The 19,670-nt window shown below is 39.7% G+C and overlaps 1 protein-coding gene across 1 annotated transcript in view; it reads left to right on the top strand.

Moving 5' to 3' along the window:
* Positions 1-18,277, top strand: part of SEC31A (SEC31 homolog A, COPII component) — a 79,121-nt gene extending 60,844 nt beyond the window's left edge. Inside the window, 5 exon segments of the mRNA XM_017854740.1 lie at positions 7,392-7,450; positions 8,790-9,053; positions 11,721-11,840; positions 15,175-15,246; positions 17,686-18,277. Coding sequence (XP_017710229.1) covers positions 7,392-7,450; positions 8,790-9,053; positions 11,721-11,840; positions 15,175-15,246; positions 17,686-17,865 — 695 coding nt within the window. The 3' untranslated portion in view covers positions 17,866-18,277.
* Positions 18,278-19,670: the final 1,393 nt, after the last annotated feature.

Here is a 19,670-nt window from a genome sequence, read left to right on the forward strand (position 1 = left end):
TCATTGATGTAGTACTGCAATGTTTGGGTTCAAAATTATGTGTATATATATATATATATATATTTTTTTTTTTTTGAGATGGAGTCTCACTCTGTCACCCAGGCTGGAGTGCAATGGCATGATCTCAGCTCACTGCAACCTCTGTCTCCCGGGTTCAAGTGATTCTCCTATCTCAGCCTCCCGGGTAGTTGGGATTACAGGTGTGCACCACCAAGCCCAGATTATTTTTCTGTATTTAGTAGAGACGGGGTTTCACCATGTTGGTCAGGCTGGTCTCAAACTCCTGACCTCAGGTGATCTACCCACCTCGGCCTCCCAAATGCTGGGAATTACAGGTGTAAGCCACCACGCCTGACCTTACTTTTTTCTTAATATTACGCCCTGAACCATTTTTCCATGCCCTTAAAGTTATGTCATGTTTTAAAAAGAGTAAAATATTCATCCCCACTTTATAGTTTTCGAAAGAGTTAAAAAAGGATAGGGAAGGATTATCTCCTCTCCAGTTTTCTGAGACATTTCTATTCAAGGTTAAAATGTACTGTGTTGATATTTTTTTAAAAGTGTTGACCAAGAGTATCATTTTTCACATCCATAATGAATCTCCATGTTACAGTCTTCTGTAGATATTTATATTCTTCAGGTAGCTTGTTTTATGTCCTGTCACTTTTAAAGGATGTCTCTATAAAGTAGAGATCAGTTGAACTGTTTGTAAAAAGTCATGAAATCCCAGCACTTTGGGAGGTCAAAGTGGGTGCATTGTTTGAGGTTAGGAGTTTGAGACCAGCCGGGCCAACATGATGAACCCCCATCTCTACTACATATACAAAACTTAGCCAAGCATGGTGGTGAGCACCTGTAATCCCAGCTACTCAGGAGGCTAAGGCAGGAGAATCACTTGAACCCCAGGGGGCGGAGGTTGCAGTAAGCCCAGATTGTGCCATTACACTCCAGCCTGGGTGACAGAGCAAGACGCTCTCTCAAAAATAAAATAAGTAAAATCAATCCTTGAGTACGAGAAGTTTTTTTAAGAAAAGTCACTAAATCTAAATCTATAAAAGCAAAAAGAATTGAAAGGGGTTAGAATTATAATTGAGACAAAACTACGTTAAATTAACAAAAGGACTGTTGGGGTTTTACTAAAACACATAGCTTAATATATTGCATGGTTTGAGGTTAGGAGGAGTTAGGCATATATTTTGGGAGAGGGGTACTTAATTATAAAATATTACCTTCTATTCAGCAGACCTTCCCCACCCCCCTTTAACTTATTCAGGCTAGCCAACTGACTGTTCCTCTTGAGAGACTTGTTTTGCTTCTATTCAGTTTTACCCCTAACTTGGAATTTGATTTTATTATGACTTTGGTGTCATTTTACCAAGGGGACATAAGAAAATAGTTCCACAGACTTTTTTGTGCTGCTAATAGTTGGTAAAGTCTGAATACCCTCCCAGGATTTAACACCCACAGCTTAAAAGCAGTCCTCTCATCTTCTGCACCTTCTTATGAGGAACAGGAAGAGAGCATGTTGTTTTGACCTGACTAAAGGGTTAAGCCCCGTGTATTTCCAATACTTTTAGGTTTGTATTATATTACCTCCCTCAGCCAGAAGCTGAAGCCTGGTGCTTGAGAGTGCAGGAGTAGTCGGGAATCAAGTCAGTCCTTTATTGTAATGCACACACAGTGACTTACCAGGCATTTATGAACTATACTGTTATGAACTCATATCTCACATGGAGAGCTAGGTTGTAAAGTCATCATTTGAGATAAAAATAGAAAATCACTTACAGCCAGTTATCATTGATCCTTTTACAGTTAAACCCCAGATGAAAAGTTGGCTTGCATTTATATGTTGTATGAAAAACATCTGTCAGTAAACATTAGAATTGCACTCTGCACCATGAGATTTCAAACTATGGGATTACCTCTCCCGCCTCACAGTTTCCCTGTGAAACTGTGCTTCTTGAGTAGAGTTCAAACTCAGTTGAACTCACTATATTTTTTCTATTCTTTTACAGCCTATTTAACTGCAGAATGAAATCACAATTTTAGTTTCTGCTTTGCTCCCTCCCTCGTCAATTAATGATAGCTGAATCCACATAAGTTATGTGTCTGACATACTGACATTGTATACCCTTGATTTGAGGCTGGGCCTGGCCTGACCCTAAGTATTTGACAATTGGGATTGCCGTGTTGTCAGTCTGTTTTTCTCTTGTCCACTGCTAGAAACTTTGGTTTCCTATAGGAAGTAGTGATTTCTGGGAGACTTGTGCTCAGTCTGTAAATCTGTATTTTTTTTTTTTTAATTATACTTTAAGTTTTGGGTTACATGCAGTTTTGTTACATAGGTATACACGTGCCATGGTGGTTTGCTGCACCCATCAACCCGTCACCTACATTAGGTATTTCTCCTAATGTTATCCCTCCCCTAAACCCCCACAGGCCCCAGTGTGTGATGTTCCCCTCCCTGTGTCCATGTGTTCTCATTGTTCAACTCCCACTTATTAGTGAGAACATGTGGTGTTTGGTTTTCTGATCTTGTGATAGTTTGCTGAGAAGGATGGTTTCCAGCTTCATCCATGTCCCTGCAAAATACATGAACTCATCCTTTTTTGTGGCTGCATAGTATTGCATGGTGTATATGTGCCACATTTTCTTAATCCAGTCTGTCGTTGATAGACATTTGGGTTGGTTCCAAGTTCTTGCTATTGTGAATAGTGCCACAGTAACCACACATGTGCATGTGTCTTTATCATAGAATGATTTATAATCTTTTGGGTATATGCCAGGAATGGAATTGCTGGGTCAAATGGTATTCCTACTTCTAGATCCTTGAGGAATCGCCACACTGTCTTCCACAATGGTTGAACTAATTTACGCTCCCATCAACAGTGTAAACACATTCCTGTTTTTCCACAACCTCTCCACGCATCTGTTTCCTGACTTCTTATGACGCCAGTTGTAACGCATTGAAGAGGTATCTCTTGTGGTTGATTGCATTTCGTCCTATGACAGTGATGATGAGCATTTTTTCATGTGCTGTGACTGCAAAATGTCTCTTTTGGATAGTGTCTGATCATATTCCTTGGCCGTTTATGATGGTGTCCATTTGCTTTCTTGTAATTTGTTTAATTCTTTTAGATTCTGGATATTAGTCCTTTGTCAGATGGATAGTTGTAAAATCTTATCTTCCCATTCGTAGGTTCCCTTTTCACTCTGAATGATGTTTCTTTTTGTTGTGCAGAGCTCTTTAGTTTAATTAGACTATTTGTCAATATTTGTTTTGTGCCATTCCTTTGAGTTCGATCATGAAGCGTTGCGCCCCATCCATATTCCACTGAATGGATATTGCCCGTTCTTCTCTAGGACTTTTCTAGTCCTCGGTCTTAAATTTAGTCTTTGATGGACACTTGAGTTGATTTTATTTTTATATATTTTCTTTATTTTTTTTGAACGGGTCTTGCTCTGTCACCCAGGTGGAGTGCAGTGGCCGGATCTCAGCTCACTCAAGCTTGCCTCCTGGGTTTACGCCATTCCCTGCCTTAGACCTCCCAAGTAGCTGGGATTACAGGCGCCCGCCACCTCGCTGGCTCCGTTTTTCTGTTTTTCTAGTAGAGAGCCCGGGTTCACACGTGATAGCCCATAGATCAGTCTCCAGACTCCTGACCTATTGTGTCTCCGCCCGTCTCGGCCTCCAAGGCTGGGATTACAGGCTGCACTGCGCCCGGCCGAGTTGATTTTTATATAGGGTGTAAGGAAGGGGTCCAGGTTCAGTTTTCTGTATATGGCTAGCCAGTTTTCCCCTACGCCATTTATTAAATGGGGAATCTTTTCCCATTGTTTGTGTGTGTCAGGTTTGTCAAATATCAGATGCTGGTAGATGTGTGGTGTTATTTCTGAGGGCCTCTGTTCTGTTCCATTGATCTGTATATCTGTTTTGGTATCAGTACCATGCTGTTTTGGTTACCATAGCCTTGTAGTAATGTTTGAAATCAGGTACCGTGATGCCTCCAGCTTTGTTCTTCTTGCCCAGGATTATCTTGGCTATGCAGACTCTTTTTTGGTTCCATATGAAGTTTAAAATAGTTTTTTTCCAATTCTGTGAAGAAAGTCAGTGGTAGCTTCATGGGGATAGCATTGAATCTATAAATTACTTTGGGCAGTAAGGCCATTTTCCTGATATTGATTCTTCCTATCCATGAGCGTGGAATGTTTTTCCATTGGTGTCCTCCCTTATTTCCTTGAGCAGTGGTTTGTAAGTCTCCTTGAAGAGGTCCTTCACATCCCTTGAAAGTTGTATTCCTAAGTATTTTATTCTCTTAGTAGCAGTTGTGAATGGGAGTTCACTCATAAATCTGTATATTCTTACAGAAAGGACCATGTGAGGTGGTTACATTATTTGCTGGGCCTATTCTCATTTATATGCACAGCATGACCCCAGAAATTAGTTTCTGCAGAGTGCAGACCACTGGGGCCTCCTCAATCCAGCAGTGAAAAATGATACCACTGTGCTAAGATAAGCACATTTATCCTTATCAAATGCAGGTTGAAGTCTGTAGGACGTGTAGAAATCACCCCATTTCTCCAGTTCCCTGCTGCTTCAAGAGAGTGTTGGACCAGCAGCATTCATATCATCTGGGAGATGGCTGCAAAGACAGTATCTAAGGTTCTATCACTATACCTAATGAATTCGAATCTGTGGTTTAACAAGCTCCATAGCTGATTTGGATTCACAGCTTTGAACAATACCAAAATAGACACATTAGGTGAATATGTTAGGAAGTGCTATCCCCTCAGTGATATTTCTGAGCTTCATGAGTTAAATAGTAGAAAAACAGTTAATGCAAACAATTAGGGAAACATTGTTTTTTAAATATGAAGGGATAAAATTTTCTCTTAAAAACAGTAAGAAAAAAGTGATGTTTAAGAGTTAATTGGATCTAACAAATGAATTCCCTCTGTCAAAAAACTGGTTACTTAATTAGAAGACATTTCACATGACTTGGTTAAAAAGTAAGTTTTGTTCTCTTATTAAATTAATTTACACTTTCTGGGGATTAATGAAGGGAGAAGAAACAATTATAAAATGAGTAAAGTTTAGAATGTCTTCAGTAAACACTGTTAAGTAATTTTTACGTTTTGTCTACAGAAAACCATTCTGTCCAAGACCAGGCACCTATGTTGGAAGGTGAATTGGTTATAAAATATACCTTTGGAAATCTTTGAATAATTGAATACAATTAATGAATGGACATTAACAATAATGCATGTGAACTTCAAAGATGATGATATCCTAAATCTGATCAGGATAATTCTTTTATTTTGGCTTCCTAATTGAATCAAATTTTACAACTGATTGAATTTACATGATTACACAAGTAGCTTGGTTATAAAGGCTGTCTGTTTTATATAGACATAAAGAAAATAACTATGCCAAGACTGTCTTAAGCCATGGGTAAGACTAGAAAGTGATTGCAGAGATTTGAATGATTATGTAGAACCAGAAGTTTAAGAATTTGTTAATCAGAAAACAGCATATGAGTTAATATTTTGTGGTTAACCCTTGACTGTTTTGAGCCATATCTGATTTTCTGTCTCCTAGTAAACTTTTAAGAAATGAATTCTGCTTTTATTTTTTTATCTTTATTTTTTACTTTTTTGAGACAGAGTCTCACTCTGTCACCCAGGCTGAAGTACAGTGACAGAATCTTGGTTCACTGCAAACTCCACCTCCCAAGTTCAAGCAATTCTCCTGCTTCAGCTCCTGAGTAACTGGGACAACAGGCATGCACCACCACACACGGCTAATTTTTGTGTTTTTAGTAGAGACAGGGTTTCACCATGTTGGCCAGGCTGGTCTTGAACTCCTGACCTCAAGTGATCCACCCGCCTCAGCCTCCCAAAGTACTGAGATTACAGGCATGAGCCACTGCGCCTCGCCTGAATTATGTTTTAAAATCAAGACAAGTAAGTGCTGGTGGTTAGTTGAAGATCTGTATTTTTTAAAGTTTCTGTGACTTTGGTTTGACAGTTTTCTTGTGACTTAATATGTATATCAGTTAAACAAGTGCAAGTTAAAATATTGAAAGAACATTTATTGGAAAGGGAATAATTTTTTGTCTTCACATATATACATACATAAAAGTTTCTTTAGCAAGTATCTGGTTCCTTATAGAGGATATCAAAACTCACACTTAGTGAAATGTAAAAGAATTAATTGTGATTTAGAAATTATTCTGTCTAATTTCCAGCATGTTGTATTCCTTTTTTCTTTGAAGATACTGGCATTAAAATACTTAATAAGTTCTGCTACTATTGTTCATTTTTCACTTTGAAGTAGCAGGGTTTTTTGATTTGTTAGTGTGTGCGTGTGTTTTTTTTTAAGAGGAAATTTACTACAGTTGGTAGTATTTTAATTTTATATTTGCTATTAGCCTGGAATTTTTTTTATGGCATTAAAAATCTTAGCACAGATATTTGAATACCCTTTTTTACTTTGCTTATAATTCCCAAGGCAAAGATGATAAAAATATTATGTTACATAGTGCGAGTCTCTTTTTTCTTAACAATACTATCTTTTTTTTTTTCTTTTCTCTTTTTTTTTTTTTTGAGACGGGATCTCGCTCTGTCGCCAGTGCCCCTGGAGTGCAGTGGCTGTGATTCAGCTCACTGCAAAGCCCGCCTCCAGGTTTACGCCATCTCGCCTCATCCTCTCCGAGTACCCCCCCTGGACTACAGCCGCCGTCACCGCTCGCACGGCTAACTTTTTGTATTTTTAGTAGTAGATGGGATTTCACCGTGTTAACAGGATGTCTCGATTATCCGCCTCGTGATCTGCCCGTCTCGGCCTCCAAGGCCGGGATTAGCAGCTTTGAGACCGTGCCCGGGCCTCTGACAGTATTTCTACCATGTTAAATTACTGATTTTCTCATGTTGAATTGTCCATCTTGGCAAAATAGGAGATTGCTAATTTTATTCTTTTTTTTCATATGTTGAATATATCAGAAGCCTGGTGGTTTTTTTTGTTTGTTTGTTTGTTTTTGTTTTTTAGCAGACTGTATTTTCATTATTAGGAGAGAATAGTAAACTGATCTTTGAAAGTCATACACCAATATAAATAAAAACTTCACCACCCTAAATTTAGCACAGCTCTTTCAGTTTAAATGGAAACAGTGTCAAGATATCTTACCTACCAAGTGAAGGCCTTGTTCCTATTAAGAGATGTGAGTGTGAGAATCCAGGGCCACATAGTGATCCCCACACTCAGCTGGTAAAACCTTTGTGACAGTTATCTCAGGGTGAAGGCATAATTTTGGAGTATTAAGTGATGGATTCAGTTTTACTTTTTTCCTTTCAGGATTCTAAAGGAATACGTTCTCTATTATCTGTTATAGGTCCTCAGAATGGTTGGAATGACCCTCCAGCTTTGAACAGAGTACCCAAAAAGAAGAAGGTACTAGAAAAAGATGTTCATCCAATGGCCTACAGATGTAATGTTAACCACATAGCCACTTGGAACACACTATACTTCACTGATCCTTTTAAAAGCGAAGCTTACTGAGTGATGTATTTAAAGCGTACTTCAACATGCGCCTTCTAATCCATGGAGGGAAGGAAAGGAAGTAGAAAACAGTATCATCAAAACCTTGTTCTGATGATGGTGATATTAATTAAAGCCCTTTTAGAAGGCAAGATATAAATTCCCAACAGGCCTCTTTCAAAAAATAGGAAATTTCAGTCTTCAGGGTTGCTTTTTGTTTTGGAATTACTTTGGTCTTTGGGTTCTACTAGTAATCATGAATTTGGCAATTAAATGTTGGACTTTTTCTGTCACATATAGTGTGAATGAAATAGCCTCATGGCTGAGCACTGTACAGGTCTCAGTAACTGTTAAGAGCTGTTAAGCACAAATTAGATGCTTCTTTCTGCCCAAGCCATTTTTACTTTTAAAAATATTCCTAGTGACCTCCTTCCCTAAATATACTAATGAGAGGCCATAATATAAAATTAGGAGGCTTTAAATGAGGAAAGAATCCCAATATTTAGGTTAGTATTAATCAGAAACTGAATTTTGTACTTTTAGTGTGATAGAATTGCCAAATAATGTCTACTTAGGTATTACATTCTGATCATATTAAACACATGTGCACATACACGCACATGCATACTTGGCACCTCTGATTCCAGTATTGCTACATACAGTTCTCCAGACCTGATACCCTCTTTCAAAAATGCCATGGTGACTATAATCCCAGCACTTTGGGAGGCTGAGGCAGGCGGATCATGAGGTCAGGAGTTCTAGACTGGCCTGGCCAATATGGTGAGACCCTGTCTCTACTAAAAATACAAAAATTAGCTAGGCGTGGTGGCACACACCTGTAATCCCAGCTACTTGGGAGGCTGAGGCACGAGAATTGCTTGAACCCGGGAGGCAGAGGTTGCAGTGAGCTGAGATTGTGCTATTGCACTCCAGCCTGGGTGACAGAACGAGACTGTCTCAAAAAAAAAAAGCCATGGTTTTAGCTCCCCTTTATTGGGGATAAGTATGGGAGGGCAAAGGGAGACAAAGAAGTCCAAGTTTGAGCTCCCTATCTGTCTTAGCCAAATCAGCTCTATTTTTATGTTTTACTTTTACTTTATTCTGCATAAAATTTCATTAGAAAAAAGCATTCTACTACTATTAAAAAATTTGTTTAGCCATGGTATAACCTCACTCCCTTATTTTAAGCTGAAGAAATATTGCTATCGTTTTTATTCTTACTCCTGGTGTCTTTTATTTCATCTTTTAACAGATGCCTGAAAACTTCATGCCTCCTGTTCCCATCACATCACCAATCATGAACCCATTGGGTGACCCCCAGTCACAGATGCTGCAGCAACAACCTTCAGCTCCAATACCACTGTCAAGCCAGTCTTCATTCCCACAGCCACATCTTTCAGGTGGCCAGCCCTTCCATGGCATACAGCAACCTCTTGGTCAAACAGGCATGCCACCATCTTTCTCAAAGCCCAATATTGAAGGTGCCCCAGGGGCTCCTATCGGAAATACCTTCCAGGTAACAGTAAATTTGTAGAAGTGGAATGGGAAGATGGCTGTGTTTCAGTATATTTTCTTTAATGTGCTAACTTTTATGATTACATGATTATTATTAAACATCTAGACAACCTAAACAAAAAATAGTAACTTTTTTTTTTAAGATTGATCATGTATGTATATTATTTTTCAATTACATGGCCACATAAAAGAAGGTTATACATTTGAGAGTATTTACTATAACTTGGCTAGGTCAGTAGCCATAATTTAAAATCAGATGCATCATCTCTGCATCTGAGGTTGCTAAGCAAAAGCTGTTTCCAAAGATTTTTCTCTTCAAAATAGAAAATAAAATGTAGTGAGTTATATATTTTATGTGTATGTATAAAAGCTAATAATACAGCCTTATCTTCAGATACAGAAAAACATTTTTTACTTGCTTTTCACAACACAAACAGCCAGTTGGCAAAGTCCTGAATGTTGAAAAATTTAACACATTTCTACATAACACACTTAGACATACAGAGTTAAGTATTTTGATCTATTCATGAGAAATAAAGAGCTTAGATCAAAATTCAATATAAGAAGATGAAACAAACTCCTGCCCAAGTAAAAAAAACTAGTTCTACTGTTTGATTCTGTCTTTGATTCATTGAAGTCAAATTTGTAAAGATTGTATCTCTTGTCACAAGAGTATACTTTACTGTTAAGAGATAATATGCCTGAAGCCCGGCACAGTGGCTCACACCTGTTATCCCAGCACTTTGGAAGGCCGAGGCGGGCGGATCATCTGAGGTCAGGAGTTCGAGACCAGCCTGGCCAGCATGGTGAAACCCTGTCTCTACTAAAAATACAAAAATTAGCTGGGTGTGGTGGCATGCGCCTGTAGTCCCAGCTACGCGGAAACCTGAGACAAGAGAATTGCTTGAACTCAGCAGACAGAGGTTGCGGTGAGCTGAGATCGCGCCACTGTACTCCAGCCTGGACGACAGAGCGAGACTCCATCTCAACAAAAAAAAGAGAGAGATAATATGCCTAAGGAATTTTTAAATGTTAAGAGTTGCATTTTAAAAACATTTTGACAAAGATGAGAAGAAGTGGTTCTTTCTGGAAAATAAAATTACAGAGTTTTATTAAAAAAAATTAAAAGATTATAAGCCTGTTATTTTGGGAAGCTACTCAGCCTCTTATATTTGTTTAGACTTGGGTTCTCATGCTGTACTCGCCTAGACCTGAACCTTAGTTACCATCAAAAGAGAAAGATACATAGTGTTCAGCCAGGCTATATACCCAGCTGCTTGCCTACTTGGATGTCTTGGAGGCACTTCAACCTCAGCATGTCCAAAACCTAATTCATACTCTTCCTCCCAAACTTAGTCATCTTGCCTTGTTTCCTGTTATCAGTGAGTGGCACCATAACCTTTTTTGTGGAATCCAGGCAAAAACCTGGGGATCATCTTTATACACTTTTCCCTTTAACCTCTATTTTAAATCTGTCTCCCCAAATCTTGTCGATATCACTCCAAAATATTTTTTGAATCCTTTCTTCTCCGCATTTTTACTCTAGTCCATGCTATCTTCATCTCTAATCTTCGTCAGTACAGGAACCTCCTAATTGGTCTGCTGATATCTACTTTGATCCATCTCTAATTTGGCCTTTTTTCGTCTTTGCCTAAAACGTTACAGCTTCCCATCGTTCTCAGGATAAGGACCGAAATATTCAACATTGTCTGGAAGGCCTCAGCTCATACTCCTTGTTCTCTCTGCTCCAGCTATACTGGCCTTTTAACTCCCTTTTACTGTGATCCTTCCTTTGTACATGTTATTCCTTTCATCTGGAATACTCTTTTTTCCTACTTAACTGTTCAACTCCATTTTGTCCTTCCAGTAAAATTTCCTGAAGAGAGCCTTCCCTTCCCTCAGTCAAATCTCAGTTATAGCATCTTTTGTTTCCAGCAAGTGTTAACGTACTACAGTTGCTATTTTACATATATTGATGATGTTTTTAAACTGTGCCTCTTCCATTAGCCCATAAACTCCCTGAGAACTGAGATCATTTCTGTATTGGCTCACCAGTAGTACATAGCCAGTGCCTAGTACATAGTTGCCTAATGTTTTTTGAATGAGTGAAAGAATGAACTAATAAAACTTAACCATTTCTTCTTTGTTCTTTCATCTGTACACTCAGCAGCATCGGGATGTCTTCTCTCTTAATCTTTGGCTTCATCTTACAGTTTTGATCACAGCCCAGTGAACAACCTCTAAGAGTAAAACAAAGAATAGAAGAATGCCAGCATACATGAAAATGAGCCAACAAGCAGAGCAAGCAGCCATTCTAACCAGCCAAGTGTGTTTTTCAGTGCCTTGTTTTTTTTCTCTGCTGGCACGTACTTATTTCCCATCAGTTATAAACAATATTGACCAACATATGTTACCTAATTAATCAACTACTTTGTATCCAGTCCTGTATATGAAAATCCAAACTGTAGGAAGAGTGCCTACACTTTGTACTAGATATCTGGTTTTTATTTTTACTTATCCTACGTGATTCCACACATTAAATTTTAATTTGATTTTGAATAGGTCTATCTTCAAGGTTGTCAGTTTCTGTTTATCATATAGATTCAAGATTGTGTATATAAGGTAGCTTCTGGTCATCTCTGATCTGTTTTTGTTGTGTTTCTTCCAGCATGTGCAGTCTTTGCCAACAAAAAAAATTACCAAGAAACCTATTCCAGATGAGCACCTCATTCTAAAGACCACATTTGAGGATCTTATTCAGCGCTGCCTTTCTTCAGCAACAGACCCTGTATGTATTTTTTTTTAAATCATATTTTGCTTAATTAGAAGAATCCTTGGCCAGGCGTGGTGGCTCACTCCTGTAATCCCAGCACTTTGGGAGGCCAAGGTAGGTGGATCATTTGAAGCCAGGAGTTCAAGACCATCCTGGCCAACATAGCGAAACCCCATCTCTACTAAAAATACAAAAAATTAGCTGGGTGTGGTGGAATGCAGCTGTAGTCCCAGCTACTCAAGAGGCTAAGGCAGGAGAATCACTTGAACCCAGAAGGCAGAGGTTGCAGTGAGCCGAGACTGCACCACTGCACTCCAGCCTGCGTGACAGCGAGAGACTCCATCTCAAAATAAATAAATAAAATAAAAGAATCCTTTATGGAGTTCTTCTATAATTATTGCTTGAAGTCCTACAAGGTATATTTCTAAAAAGTTTGCACAAAAGTAATAAAGCTAGCACTTACATAGTTTGCATTACATATAGAAATATATTTAATTGCTTTTTATATATAAATGTACTTAATCTTCACAATAACTTATGGCAGATAGATTTGTCATTTTTATTTTACAGACAAGAGAATTAAGGCAAAGAGCAGTTAAGTAACACTTAAGGTCAGAGCCAGCATTCAAACCCAGACATTCTGGCTCTAGAATTCATGCTCTCAACCACCGAGCTTTACTGCCTCTCATCAACAAAATGGTATTTGGCACATAAATAGAACATAATGGTGCTATGCAAGAAACTCAGATTTGGGATTTCTTTTTGAACTTATATTGAAATTATTAAAAGTAGATAGATCATCTTCTAAAGCTTTGCAGAGATGTTAAAGATAGTTCAAAGTTTTAGATATCGGAGGCATATTTACATTTAAAGCAACTGATTTTACTTAGTTTACTTAGGATACCCCTGTATTGCAACAACAAACATTCCACAAAGCCAGTCTTAAGTGAAATTTCATTTTCTGTTAGCACACATTGAATGTTTTCAATCATTGGCTTCTTGTCTGCATGAAAAAACAACTTCTGGGTTTTATTTTTCATCAGACATTGAGTATTAATATGTGCAGCCTTCTGCTGGTCAGTGGCTTTGTGGAAAGCCATTCTCTGTACTGGAAGTATCAGGAAAGCTTCGTGCCTGACATTCTGGGAGTGATGGGAAGACCAAGGTGGAAACGAGAGCAGACGAAGCTGATAACCAGATACATGCTAGCCCTTATGCACACTTCTAAATAGACAGGCCATGATTTACCTTTCTCTCGGTCATCATTCTGTATTCCTCCTGGATACCAAGGAGCTCTGGGTAATAGAGAAGCATAAAAGACAACGTGTTCCTATAATTCCTATAATTAGTTGGGGAAGAAGTTCTAATATTCTGCCTGCCTGGCTGCCCTTGCCTCCTTGGGGTGGTGCTCCTGTTTGTAGCTAGATAAGGTTAACTTTATTTTTTTTCTTTTTCTTTTTTTTTTTTTCTGAGATGGAGTTTCACTCTTGTTGCCCAGGCTGGAGTGCAGTGGTGTGATCTCAGCTCACCGCAACCTCTGCCTCCCAGGTTCAAGCGATCCTCCTGCCTCAGCCTCCCTAGTAGCTGGGATTACAGGCATGTGCCACCACGCCCAGCTAATTTTGTATTTTTAGTAGAGACGGGGTTTCTCCATGTTGGTCAGGCTGGTCTCAAACTCCCGACCTCAGGTGATCCACCCACCTCAGCCTCTCAAAATGCTGAGATTACGGGCATAAGCCATCACGCCTGGCCATGTTAACTTTGAGCAAGGATTATAAGGTTTCCTTTCCACAAAAGTTCATTTTAATCAATAGTTGGAATGGTTTTTATAGCATGGATTTATCTTATTTTCACTTTATGTCTAAACAGCACAAAGTAATTTTGCCACACAACTTGATGTGTAGCATCCTTGATGGCCTGTCTCTTCCTCTCTCTTCTCCAAGCACACTGACATTCCTTCCTTGAACACACCAAGAGTGCTTCAGCATCAGGGACTTTATACTTGCCGCTCCTTCTGCCTGGAACTCTTCCTCCACATATCTGCATTGTTTGTTTCCTCCCAAGTTCAAGGCCTCTGCTCAAATGTCCCATTAGCCATCAGGCCTTTCTTTATTACCCCCAACTCCCAACATGTGTAGCCCCCTTCCTGTATTAACTTTTCTTCACAGCAGTTATCACCATCTGACATGCAATATATTGTTCATTTAGTGTCTTTTCTCACCCAGTGGGATATGAGCTGCATGACATACAAGACTTTGTCCCTGGTACAGCACATAGTAAGCAGTCAATAAATATTGAACTAACATGAGGCTGTGGTATAATGTAGAACATTAAGTTAATCATGTAATTTTAAAACTGTTAGTTTTAGTTTTAGAGTAGTTTCTTTGACTATACTTTACAGTACTATGGTAGGGAGAAAAAAAGCTTTTTAATTTAATCATGTGTTTTACTACTTCCCTCAGTAATCTTAAGCTGCCAAAAGATAGTTTTCTTTTTTTCTTGGTGCTTTAAAGGCTTAGAAAAAGGCAGGATTAAACAAATGTAACTAAGTGTTTAAGTAGTATTTTTGAAAGGTTAAAACAAGATTCCACAGTTCACCTATATGTTTGCCTTCTACCACCTAACTGTACTTAGACCTTCTTTTCTGTGATACACTGACCCACTGCTGCCTCCTGTTGCTTGTGAATATAGTGCAAGCAAACATGCATATATACCTTATCAAGTGAGTTTGCAGTGCATATGAAATCCAATCAGTACTCTTTCATGCACTGGAAGGAAGTCTCATCCTTTCCTCATCCCAGTCCCCTCCACCCTCTGCTCTCCACCCTCCACCCTTGATAGATGATTGATCTCTGTTCTAATAACCTGTTCAAGTTTCTTTTTTTCTTTTTTTTTTTCTTTTTTTTTTTTGAGACAGAGTCTTGCACTGTTGACTGGGCTGGAATGCAGTGGCAAGATCTCGGCTCACTGCAACCTCCACCTCCCAGGTTCAAGCAATTCTCCTGCCTCAGCCTTCCAAGTAGCTGGGATTAAAGGTGCCCACCATTACGCCCAGCTAATTTTTTGTATTTTTAGTAGAGACAGGATTTCACCATGTTGGCCAGACTGGTCTCAAACTCCTGACCTCATGATTTGCCTGCCTCAATCTCCCAAAGTGCTGGGATTACAGGCATGCGCCACTGCGCCTGGCCGTAATCTGTTCAAGTTTCTTAGTTGTAGTTGCCTCCATTTCTTTATAAAATGAAGCCATTCAACATTTTAAGTATAAGGTTTAGTGCAATGAGATAGGGCAAGTTCTTAGGTTAAAAGTTAATGTTCAAATATAACATTTGTTTTTTCTTTCCTGCAGCAAACCAGGAGGAAGCTAGATGATGCCAGCAAACGTTTGGAGTTTCTGTATGATAAACTTAGGGAACAGACAGTAAGTTTTGGAGGAAAAGTATTTATGATAATCATTTATTCCTAGTTGCTAGTAAAACAGTTGTCTCATCAGCACTCGCATTTAGTATGCATGGGGGCAGAATTGTCATGACAGTTAGAGAATGGGCATGGCTGTGTTAGAATCATAAATTCCACTCACTGGGGTTAAGAGGATATGGCTGTGTGTGTATGTGTGTGTGTGTGTGTATGTGTATGTGTGTATGTGTATGTGTGTGTGGTGAGAGAGAAATTTTAACCCTCTCATAACAAGAGTATAAATACAAACTGGCCTGTGTTGGCCATAAGGTAACTGACCTTCTGCTGTTCCTTTTATATGGCCCAGTTACAAGAAATCAAAGAGTAGGCAGGTACTCTGTTTTCCAGGGACTGAATCTATCATCTTTCTCAGAGTCTGAGACTCTTGATCCTTTTCTTTTAGGATAGCCATTATACAAAAACAAAGCCAAATGTAGCCACAAGATGAATAAGGTAATGTGCTGTAACTATCAAGATAGCCAGGGCCGGGCGCGGTGGCTCAAGCCTGTAATCCCAGCACTTTGGGAGGCCGAGACGGGCGGATCATGAGGTCAGGAGATCGAGACCATCCTGGCTAACACTGTGAAACCCCGTCGCTACTAAAAAATACAAAAAAAACTAGCCGGGCGAGTACAAAAAAAACTAGCCGGGCGAGGTGGTGGGCGCCTGTAGTCCCAGCTACTCGGGAGGCTGAGGCAGGAGAATGGCATGAACCCGGGAGGCAGAGCTTGCAGTGAGCTGAGATCCAGCCACTGCACTCCAGCCCCAGTGACAGAGTGAGACTCCATCTCCAAAAAAAAAAAAAAGCCAGGAGTAAGAAGTCAATTCACTATGTTTGTCCTCTTGTCCCCACCTCACCATTCCTTTCTAAAATTGTCTTGTTTTTTATTAATGAAAGCACTAGGAAAGGAGAGGAAAAAAAGAAGTGGGACTTTCTTTTTATTTTTTCCATTTCAGCATTCCTCTACCCCATTCCCCACACACAGTTCCATCAGATGAAAATAACCATTTCTCTCATGAGAACCAAACTAAAGAAAGTTGATATAACAGTGGAAGTAGTAGTGTGGTCCTTGATCCAAAATAAAGTCTTCTCGCTGGACACAGTGGGATATGCCTTTAATCCCAGCTACTCAGGAGGCTGATGCGGGAGGATCACTGGACCCCAGGAGTTTGCTACCAGCCTGGGCAACATAGCAAGACCCCATTTCCAAAAAAAAGATACAATTAGCATATACATCTAGATGAGTGTATATTAAAACTTTTTTAAAAAATGAGATGAAAACAGGCCAGGCACGGTGGCTCACACCTGTAATCCCAGCACTTTGGGAGGCTGAGGTGGGCAGATCACCTGAGGTCAGGAGTTTGAGACCAGCCTAGCCAACATGGCGAAACCCTGTCTCTACTAAAAATACAAAAATTAGCTGTGCATGGTGGCACATGGCTGTAGTCCCAGCTACTCTGGAGGCTGAGGCAGGAGAATCACTTGAACCCAGGAGGCGGAGGTTGCAGTGAGTCGAGATCGCACCACTGCACTCCAGCCTGGGTGACAGAGTGAGACTCCATCTCAAAAAAAAAAAAATCAAAGTCTTCTGTAAAGTATGGACACCTGTGCCAAGTAATGACATCGTAAAAAACTACAGGTTTTATAGTTTTAAGAGATGACAGGATTATAAAAAGCGGTTAAGAATTAGTAAATTTGGGCTTGCCCTTTGAGATATTATGATTAAGAATCTTTAATCTCCTTTTTGTGCATAGGAGAATTTTTTAAAGGTCTGAGGCTCTCTCTCTCTCTCTTTTTTTTTTTTTTTGAGACAAAGTCTGGCTCTGTCGCGCAGGCTGGAGTGCAGTGGCGCGATCTCGGCTCACTGCAACCTCCACCTCCCGGGTTCACATCATTCTCCTGCCTCAGCCTCCCGAGTAGCTGGGACTACAGGCGCCGCCATCACGCCCAGCTAATTTTTTGTATTTTTAGTAGAAACGGGGTTTCACAGTGTTCGCCAGGATGGTCTCGATCTCCTGACCTTGTGATCCACCCACCTTGGCCTCCCAAAGTGCTGGGATTACAGGCATGAGCCACCGCGCCTGGCCTGAGGCTCTCTTAAGTGGAGAGAGACATTAGCATTTCAGTTTGGAGAGGAAATCGGGCTGCTTTTCTATAATAAAATACCCGGCTTATACATGTATAATTCATTAATAACTTCTTTATGTAAATCATTTTGTCGTGGTTCTACTTGACAACTGTTGCTTGGTTCAAGAAACTTTCTAGAAATGCTAAATGGTTTATACATTTTTATAATGTTTGTTTCAAGTTCCACTTAAATATCTGGGTGTAATGTTTGTGGAGGTTCTCATGGGAAATTCTCCCTTAATTTAATTCTTTCTCTTGGTTCTACTTTTGTTTCAGCTTTCACCAACAATCACCAGTGGTTTACACAGCATTGCACGGAGCATTGAAACTCGAAACTACTCAGAAGGATTGACTATGCATACCCACATAGTTAGCACCAGCAACTTCAGTGAGACCTCTGCTTTCATGCCAGTTCTCAAAGTTGTTCTCACCCAGGCCAATAAGCTGGGTGTCTAAAAGGACAGGTTCTCTTCCACTCAATATTGCCATTTTTCCAAAGAAACATGTTAAAAAACAAATTTTAAGACATGGACCAGTCGCCGTTAGCATGTTTGCATAGCAACCAGTCAAGAGCATTTACACTATTTCTGCCGATATACTCACCTTAGAACTGTTCAGAACCCTGGTGCTTTATTTTTTGTTTTAATCTTTTGTTGCCAGTGATGATTTTCCTATTCTGAAACAGTGTATTTCCTGGATTACACATAGTATGGTTTCCTAAAGTATTCTGATAAATGTGTTTTCTAAAACCTCAATATACTTTTTAGAAAAGGAGCATCTGGTTATGCATAAAGCAGAGCTAAAACTAAATTTCTTTCATGTCCTCCCTACTTCCTCCATGTCAATCAGATTAAAGTGTGTAATCCTATTTTATGTGTGTATAGTCTTTTTTGAAAGAGCTGCTTACAATTTAGTTTATTTTTGTGTCTTAAGATTCACTCTGTTCCTGAGTAAATAACTACATCTACAAACTGCTGCATGGGTTTTAGCAGATATTAATAAAAATGGGATCACTGGCTTTAAATATATATGAAAAGACTGGACATTTTTATTCTGTAGAATGCATTGAGCTTTTTTCTATTTCTAAATGTTTCAATATTCTATTTGAGTTTTAAGACTAAATTGTGTCCATTTTATAGCTGGAAATTTTTTCACCTATTTTGTTTAAATTACCTATAGCTGTGCCAGGCGTGGTGGCTCACACTTGTAATCCCAGCACTTTGAGAGACCGAAGCAGATGGATCACCTGAGGTCGGGAGTTCGAGACCAGCCTGAACAACATGGAGAAACCCCGTCTCTACTAAAAGTACAAAATTAGCTGGGCATGGTGGCGCATGCTTGTAATCCCAGCTACTTGGGTGGCTGAGGCAGGAGAATCGCTTGGACCCAGGAGGCGGAGGTTGCAGTGAGCCAAGATCGCGCCATTGCACTCCAGCCTGGGCAACAAGAACAAAACTCTCAAAAAAACCCAAAAAAATCACCTATAGCTTTGAGGTTTAAATTCAGAAAGAAAGCTTTAATTTCAGTCAGCCTCCTAAATCAAAGCCACACATTTTGCACCCAGTTTTTCTGTCAAGTTATTTTGTTATCATTTGTCTTAAGAACAGTGTGGTAAGGCTAGGCGCGGTGGCTCATGCCTGTAATCCCAGCACTTTGGGAGGCCAAGGCAGGTGGATCACCTGAGGTCAGGAGTTCGAGACCAGCCTAATCAACATGGAGGAACCCCGTCTCTACTAAAAATACAAAATTAGCCTGCCAGACGTGGTGGTGCATGCCCATAATCCCAGCTACTCGGGAGGCTGAGGCAGGAGAATCGCTTGAACCCAAGAGGCCGAGGTTGCAGTGAACCGAGGATGTGCCACTGCACTCCAGCCTGGGCAACAGCCTCCATCTCAAAAAAATAAATAAATAAAAGAACAGTGTGGTAAACAAAAAAAAATCGTCCTTGTAGAACCTGGAGAAGAGTTAAATAATTTTCATAGTTTATGCAATATTCCTTAAGAGGTTTAAAAAACTAGAAAATAAACACGGTGGAGTAAGTTATGTCAGTTTTCTTCAGCCTGAGTGAAATAGTTTGCAAGAACCTCTAGATTCTGTTTGCCAAGATTCCCTACTCAATAAATGCTGCATTTTAAAAAATTACCCAGGCTGGGTGCAGTGGCTCACACCTGTAATCCAGCACTTTGGGAGAAGAGGCAGGAGGATCACTTGAACCCAGGAGTTCAAGACTAGCCTGGGCTACATAGTGAGACCATGTCTCT

The sequence above is a fragment of the Rhinopithecus bieti genome, unplaced genomic scaffold, assembly GCF_001698545.2.
Source record: "Rhinopithecus bieti isolate Rb0 unplaced genomic scaffold, ASM169854v2 scaffold_38123, whole genome shotgun sequence".
Lineage (NCBI taxonomy): Eukaryota > Metazoa > Chordata > Mammalia > Primates > Cercopithecidae > Rhinopithecus > Rhinopithecus bieti.